At 43.1% G+C, this 8,721-nt stretch overlaps 1 protein-coding gene across 5 annotated transcripts in view; it reads right to left on the bottom strand.

The window, feature by feature from the left end:
- Positions 1-260: 260 nt before the first annotated feature.
- edc4 (enhancer of mRNA decapping 4) overlaps positions 261-8,721 on the bottom strand; it is a 30,764-nt gene continuing 22,303 nt past the window's right edge. For all 5 annotated transcript variants that reach the window (XM_076262193.1, XM_076262197.1, XM_076262194.1 and 2 more), the window contains 3 exons: positions 7,529-7,748; positions 5,961-6,124; positions 261-3,180 (listed from right to left, as the gene is read on the bottom strand). In XM_076262193.1, the coding sequence (XP_076118308.1) occupies positions 2,994-3,180; positions 5,961-6,124; positions 7,529-7,748 (571 nt within the window). In that variant the 3' untranslated portion in view covers positions 261-2,993. The remainder of the gene's footprint in view (positions 3,181-5,960; positions 6,125-7,528; positions 7,749-8,721) is intronic.

Here is an 8,721-nt window from a genome sequence, read left to right as displayed (position 1 = left end):
GTGTTTGCGCACAACCACAGTAAAAGCATAAATTACTGACAATGACAAATGGTGATAGCTCTCTGACACAGATTAAGATGTTTGATGCGTATAAACGAATGTTGAACCGTCCGTCGTAATCCCGTCCACCGAGAATGCAAACGTCACAGGGGCACGGGTATGCGGGAGAAATAAAGCCTGCGTGGATTAGAACCACACATACCCCCGAGCCAGCCTGTAGATTTTATAGAAATTAAAATGAGTGCAGACAAAACAACAGATTGAACATTGTGATTTTCTTTTTTATTCCAAAACGTCTAGGGTAAAAGAAACAGGTGTAAAATATACAACATAGTCCAAGCATTACGAACAAAACCACGATGGAAAAATGACAAAACGTTCAAATCTGTTCATACACAAAACAAGAGCTAAATCTTAATATGCAACGTTTGGAGAGGAAAGTAGTTATATATATAGCGTTATGTGCAAGCCTTGATAGGACATTCACATCTATTTGTTGCTAAACCCTGATAAGTATCAATCTTAATGAAAAAAACAAAAGTTGGAAGAAAAACCTTGATTTATACACTGCAATTGCTGGTCGAAACCTGCACAAGAATAATGTGTACTTTACTAATCTTTACTAATTGGAAAAAAAAAAAACAGTAAAGGGTTTACTTCAACAATCCAAGGGTTTGAACTTCCAGTAGCTATAACATACAGATGGCCAAGCTACTTGACCAAGGGTCGTTTCAGAGATGGAATCTAACCGAGAAAGCTGTAATTTAGCGCGCTGATTCTTTCTGTTGACAAAAAAAAAAAAATAGTCCTCGTCTATCTAGACCTGGCGTACATGAAGTTAAATGAGCACAGCTCCTTAGCATGCTGAGCTTAATCATTATTTAGTCTAAACCAGCTGCCCAACATAAAAAACCTTTGTGTGTGCCAAAATGTAACATTATCTACTGAGGCAAAGAAAACAAGTGGGTAGATGTGAACATATCCACATTTAAAGTATGACTGATGAGTTTTGAAGGCCTTGTTTACGAAGCCTTTTTCATGACAGTGCTTCACTGGGTCTACAGTTGGTGTTGCGCACAAACACACACAATCTCAGCCTTTTCTTGCAGACAATGAGAATGTGGTAGACACATAGAACAAGGGCAGGTTCCTTGGTCTTAAAACGCAAAACAAGAACTAAGATTTTCATCAGTAAACAATACAAGTGCTATTCCTTTGACTGAAAAAGCTTTGTTCTTCATAAGTGACCAGGAAATCAGCACATCAATGCAATAACCAGTGCCACTTCTTTCTTCACACTTTTACATATTACCTCTGATTTCTTTAACCACATCCTTCCGCCCCTAAATAGCACTAAGGTATAGTAAGGGAACAATTGACCACTCAAACTGTAGAACATTGTTAAGGCACTTTCTGTTAAGGTTACACTCCAGGTTATGAGAGCTATATTCTGTTATAATTTTTAATTTGACACCACAATCAATAAGTCCTCCACAGGGGGATGATAGAAACCCCAAATACACTAATCAGGATTTGCTTTGGGAGGAAGTGTAAAATAAAATACATCTTTAAAGGCCACATTGACACAAATCAGTACCTTTAAATGAAAGAATAGTCTTGCAAATTGTGGTAAATTTACAAAAGATAGAAGAGAAAAAGCAGCGTATGTAAAAATAGCATGATAAATAACAAACCTAGTTAATCTGATTTACTGCCATCTAGGGGCTAAAGCGAAAACTGCACACTTACAAATTGAATATGAGATCTCTTAGTAATAAAAGATCTCGCTTGATTTGCTATGGAAAACAACTTTGACTTTGATAACTCAAGCATATGTTGAGAGTATGATTAATGTGAGAAGCTGGTGGATTGTAAGGACCCTGGAAAAATGGAGGGGGTGATCAAAAAAAACTAAATGCGGACGGCCATTTTCCATGTTTGCCTGGACGCCACAATCATATTCTTAATTGACTAATGTACACGGGTGCTTCAGCTTCCTGCTTAAACTAACACATAAAAACAAATCAGAAAAGAACTTACATTAACATATGAACACTGTACAGTTCTGTAAAGCCTATGCAAAAAAGTAGTCAGTCCTACAGGAAATACAACCCCCTCTCGCACACAAAACAAAACTACTTTTCAACCAGATGGAAATGTCTGTAGTACAAGAGGACTTTTAAAGAAATAAACTCAGTGTTTCTGGTAGAGGCAACATCCTGTGTATATGTACCTGTTATTCCTTTCAGTTTGTGAAACAAAAATAAAAAACAGGGAGGAATTAAATGAAAATGTAGCAGTGAGTAGGATGGTAAAGAAGAGATCTCTATATAGTTGCAGTCCTCACTGCAGTTGTCTGTCTGACCAGTAGGCAGCATTGGAGAGAGCTGAGAAATAATCTGCAGAACATCTTCCATCCAACAAAGCACACTAGTGAAACACTGAAAGGTCCATTTGGTTTTCTTTTGCCTCTGCCTTGATGCATTGCACACAAAAGTTAGTTGACTTGTAATGGTCACTTACAAAAATAAAAGAGCAACAACCTTCTCATTTTCATGTAGTTCGTCATACAAGACGAGAAATTACAAACTTTAGGATGAGGTGATACGTTGAGTGCAACTGCAGCCAACCAAAAAAAAAAAAAAAGCTAGTAAGCACAAACACCAAACTCAGAATCTGAGTGCCAATCTCCTCCATTCAAGCCACCGTCAAAATCCTGCAAATCCCAAAGAAAGACCACAGAAGAGCAGCTGGGGGGAGGGAGGGCATCAAGGGTGAAAGGTCAAAGTCACGTGTGTGTCTGTGTGGAGGGACAGGCTGTACATGTATGGGTCTACATGGACAAGATGAATGGAGCTGCTATGTGTTCCTGTTTGGGAGATGCAAAAAAGGAAGTGTGTGTGTGTGTGTGTGTGTGTGTTTGTTTCATTATGGGTGAGAGGGAGTTTGAGGAGCACATTGTTTGGGTAGGCTATGTGTTTTATGTGTGGGGGCTAGTGGTTGACCACTAGGCCCTGCAGCATCATCATGAGGCGGCGGGCCCTCTTGCTGAGTGGGCTGTGTGGCTCCTGCTGCAGGAACTGGAAGAGCTTCTGGCGCACCTGGGCCAGCACCGCGCTCATGTGGTCCCGCGTCACCGGGTCGCCGTGGTCCAGGTTCATTACCGCATCCTCCAGATAGCTGAGGGGACACGAGAGAGACGGTCAGCACTCCGCACAGGACCTACATTCACCTTCTTTCACACCAACTTGCATTACATTTTCGTTGGGGATCGAAACAAGATCGGAACGTGTAAACTACTCCGTAATGCAGTTTTGGTCCCCAGCGAAAACATTTTTGAACTGGATTTCCCCTTTAAATATTGTTCAATGCCTCTTTATAGGTGAGAAAGATAACACTATATAATAAACCTTGCCAGTTATTGAAACTCACGACGGATATTTCATCAGAACACCAGTCATTCAATTTAACGGTCATCAGTTATACAAATGTAACACATTGGTTATATAACTAACTAATATAGGCATGACAGCTGGTATAAAAAAAGGCCAGTACGTCAGCACGATGCTCCACAAACAGCGGGGACTCCAATGGGCATGGTCCACAAGTAACATTTTATTTTTAAGGCTGCATCCAATCGCCACGTAGAATATGGATTTTTTTTTCTGTTTGTCAAGTTTCACCCGCACTGTTGGCATCACCCCTTGTATTTTGCCCGCCCGTGCTGGAATGAGCTCTTTGATCTCCGCTGTCGGATCACTGGTCTGCCTCAAAGCACTAATCTGGTTAGCCTGAGGCAGGTTTTTCCATAAACCTGTCTCCGGACTCCTGGGCCACCTCTGGAGATTAATTGAATTTCAGCGATGCCGGTCGGTCCTCTGGTGGGATGGATGGATGGCTGGCTCCGGTAATGCACGGGGTCAACCACAAAGGGCAGGCAGGGGCAAGCATCAGCACGTTTGTGTGATTACATGTTTTAACTATCCTCCTCTACACCGCTCTTCTCCCCCAGCTTGTCACGTATGCGACGCACTCCTGTTGATTCTTAAAGCCTATTCAGGTATAAAGCAAGGGTTTTTTCCCCTTTCCACTCTCCCTTTGTCGGACATTGCAACCTCCATAAGGATTAAGAGAGCTGCCACCTGTCTGAATGGAGATATTCGCCATCTGCCTTTCGACTCGAATGGCTGGACCCTGATGGGGTGGGCGGATGGGTGGGTGGGAGCACATATTCCGGAGAGGTCATCTTAATTACCTTACAACCACTCGTTAAGATTAGAGCATCTGATTAAAAAAGGAGGAAATGCAATACAACGACCTTAATAACCCGCTTACTGTGTGCAGCCCACGCGCGCGGGCTCCAGATGGCCCAGCCAAGATGCTACGCATCAGATTGTTATAAAAATTTCACATCTGCACAGCTCGCTCCAATACATTTATGCCAAAAGGACCATGCTTCCCACGTCAGCCCCCTCGCTGTAATCTTGAGGCTTAAGTGTCATTAGCCTCCGGGGTGTAGGAAGGATGCTGCTCATATCTTAACCCCTTGGGGGTGGCTTAACCACGTCATCAATATTACAAAATAAACAAACTGGACTTGGACCGATATTTACAGTACAAGTCATAAAAATGAACATACAGAGGCATGCCACGGTATCCCCGGTCATCAAAAAAAACAAAACAAGCAAAGGAAAGTAATATTGACTGAATTGTACTGTCCTTATGCGTCTCGAAGGTCGGACCACTAAACATATTAAACACTTAACATATGGTTATTGATACACATACACACTCTCACACCGACCCCGCCACACAGATGGTGATGTATTGGAACATCTGGGTTGTATGAGCTTTAGGTTATTCGAGATGCGATTCGTGCCGTAACGAGTCGAGTGGACGGAGGTGTGTAAAGGCAGTAAAGGGAGTTGGCAGCGGGCGATTTGTGCGTGCGCCTGGGCTTCGGGGGCTTGGCCGACTCCCCTGGCGGGCGTACAGGCCCAGCGCCAGGCTGCTGAGAGGCTTAATGGCTGTAGTCAGGAGTGGCACGGCATTAAGGACTGAGGCATGTCCCAGGTTTACCGTCGGGGAGAGCCCATAAAGGCAGGATTTAAAGCAGGAGGACAGGCAGAAAAGAGAACCCCGTTCACTAGAGGCGCTGATGACCAGGCTGTAATGATGTAGAGATTACCTTCACACACACACACACACACACACACACACACACACACACACACACACAACACACACAACACACACACACACACACACACACACACACACACACCTAATGTTTGGATTGACCTGAGGGTCCATTAGGATGCATCATCTCACTCCCAGGACCTTGCGCGCGGGTGTTTGTTTTGTTTACCTGGGTTTACTTTGTGTAAGGGGATTTTTGTCAAGGTGAATAACTGTGAACAGAACATCACAGAGGCCAGAGGGAGTGCAACCTTGGTTTCTCCGACCCCTCTTCACTGTGGGGTGAAACTCTGATGTCTGATTGAAAAAGGTCAACCTGGGCTAGCGGGAGTGCTATCTGGCGCTCAATGAAGGAATTTCAGAAGAAAATATGTCTATGTGACAGTGCAATTGCACTAGGACATGCTCTCATAATTATAACTTGAATATTTCAGCCCTTAAAGCAAGAAAACCATCTGTGCCTGACGTTGTCAGAAATGTCCAAATCCATTATGCATAATAATTATGCATTCCCCAATTCAAATTAAATTCTAATGGACAATGTAAATGGACTGGCCAAAGCCTTAATTCCACCGCAGTGCCTGAGAACTTTAAGTCCTGAGATTTCACTTTTGTTAGAAGTCCATTGAGCCATTAACAAAATACTAGGCCCAACCTTCAAATACTGCTAAAAATCTAATCTACGGAAGCATGTGAACAATTCACCCATACACAACCCCAACCTGGAAGAGAATGAAAGAGAGGTGTCGTTTGTCTCCTACCTAATTTTGAGCTCGGTGCGCGTGCCGAGGTTGGTAGAGAGCTGCTGGATGAGTGACAGCAGGACGGGCTGGATGAGGGGGCATGGGTGCTGGCCAAACACCTGCTGAGAGTCGATGGTCTCGCACACATACAGAACCAGGTTCAAGTCAGCAGCAGACAAGGCCTGGAGATGGGAAAGGGAGGATTATAGAGAGAGAGAGAGGGAGAGAGAAATAAAGATAAGAGATGGAAAAATAAGCCAGAGATTGAGACAGATGAGGAGAGGGGGAGAGGAACTGAGTCAGTCAATATCAGAATCGCTTAGTCTGCAACTTGCTGGGCATCCTGATTAAACTGGGCCTAGTATGCAACATACATATGAAGAGTATGTAATTACGTAATCTAGTGACTGACCAACTGGTTTGAGCTACTCTCTGTAAACTAATTTATACATTTACATACATATAGAGGGGTCAAGATGAGGCAGAGGGGGACCATCCCGAGTATGTGCACACCAGTGATGTGTGGGTCCATTACCAAATTACCTGAACTCACCCAAAGCTTCAATTACTAATAAAGACCAAACCCCCCCCCCCCCCCCCCAAGAAGTGCATACGCTAGGCTACTTGGTGAGTATTTCTCCTGGCAACCGTTCATATTTAAATGAAAACAGAATACATCTTAGCCTACATGGAGTATTCACACAACACCTTTTGGCTAAATAAAGGCAGCATGAGCACACACATTCTCGAGTCTGACAAAGCTCTCAGGCTGTTAAGTAGTCTAGCCCAGCGGTTCTCAACCGGTGTGCCGAGTCACACTGGTGTGCCGTGAGATGTGCCGTGGACTTTTAAGGAACCCAATACATGTACACAGACTCATGAAATAGGCTATAGAGCTATTTAAATAATTTGAATGCATCAATGACACAGCTTCTTGATTAAAAAGCTCAGTCAACATCACGTGAGCACCTGCCTATCACAGGGGTCTCTGCTCGTGAACACACTGTATAGAGAAACATATGGACATGACAATGAACACTCCCGTTATTGCCTAGATAATAATGTGTGTGACATACTTTACAATCAGTAACCATAAGCCGGTGTGCTTTGGCATTTTGGTTTGATTTTTGGTGTGCCTTATCCCCAAAAAGGTTGTGAACCTCTGGTCTAGCCTACAGGTAGCCTGTGGGGGGCAGGGATTATGAAATGCATTGGAAATAACGCAACAGCAACATTATTTTACGAGCCTAGTTGAGTTAGTCTGGTTAAGTTAGGCCTTGAGGTTTCACAGCAACTGATTTAGTTAGATGACGTTTTTCATAATAGCTGTCAACAAGTTGTTACATACTAGTACAGTGCTGGAGCTAGCATTATTGCTTGAGCTAGCTGTTGGCAGCAGGTGTTTTATCATTAGATTGTTATCCATAGTAGATATATTCTTTTTGTACTTCAACACAGCTGTACACAACTTCCATGCCACTGTGGAACAACTAGTTGACTACTGCCTACAGCACCGACAAGTGAGTTTAATAGTCGCCTAGTCAAAACCCCTATACAGGTATATATAGGTATGATGACAAGCAGACCTGCTGGAAGGCCTGGTTGAGCTGTCCCTGCTGCAGTAGCTGCAGGATGGCCGCCTGCTGGCTCTGGTAGTCCAGGTGGGCAGTGGGGATGGGCGTGCCAGCGGCCGAGCGCATGGCCTGCATGATGCTGGAGGTCACCACCGCCTGCTGCTCCTTCATAGCCATGCTCACCTCACCCTTCACAATCCGCTGCACCTGCGTCAGGATCGAGTCCTGCAGGCTAGACGGACACACAGACAGAGACACACACAGACAGAGACACACACAGACAGAGACACACACACACACAGAGATAGGGGGGAAAGGACAGGAAGAGACAGCACTCATTTAAAAAGCCTCATGAAAAGCTCAGCTGTTCACAGAGCTGGCTGGTTATGCTCAAGGCCAACTGAGGAAATACATTTCAGAGTGGTAAGGGAAAATTCCAAATAATAACACAAATGTTATTAGCAGATCAGTCTAGAGGACTATGCAAACAGAATATTAATTGTGGCTCTCCACACCACTTTAAACACCATGAATTTTGTTGAAGGTGAGCCAGGGCTAAATTGAATTTGCTGGTAGAAATTAAACCCTGGCTTAAGGTTTGTTTGTGCACAGCGATCCATTTGCTGCCCACTCGATACAAGAGGATTCAAAACGCTGGCTAAGGTCTCTGTCTACACCATCAATCAAGAACTTCCTATATTTTCCAATATATATTTTTTTAATTTCCAATTTACACATGTAGTGCTATCAAACAAACTTGCTGTTTAGTTAAGTTCAACTGGCTTTACCATATCCCTCAGGAAGAAAACCAAAAATCATACATTGTCAAAGAAAATTCAGGAGGTAAACCAGACAATTCCAATTGTGTGGAAACAATTTTTGCTTTGCCTGGCATTTTAAACAAAAAGCAAATTAGTCCTTAAATGAATAAAATTCCCACCCCCTGGATGACAACCGGATTTGAGAATGCGGTCATTCTTTTGTAAACTTCTTCACATTACATGTTACTAATGTGTTGTTTATGCCTTCATTCCTAAAATGCACCAATTTGTCTGGTAAAATAAATTCTTTCTGGACACCGAGCTAGCAAAAAAAAAAAAAAAAAAAACTTTGTGGAAACCCCTCTAAAGAATCTACTGAATTCATAGCATGGAAGGAATATAATGTATAATTCAGCAAATACATACTGCAGATAATTAATATTC

The sequence above is a fragment of the Alosa pseudoharengus genome, unplaced genomic scaffold, assembly GCF_046254945.1.
Source record: "Alosa pseudoharengus isolate Yale_2024_CS ecotype anadromous, Long Island Sound unplaced genomic scaffold, YU_APseudo_1.1 YU_APseudo_1.1_scf_10, whole genome shotgun sequence".
Classification (NCBI taxonomy): Eukaryota; Metazoa; Chordata; class Actinopteri; order Clupeiformes; family Clupeidae; genus Alosa; species Alosa pseudoharengus.
This window is presented reverse-complemented; position numbering and strand designations above follow the sequence as displayed.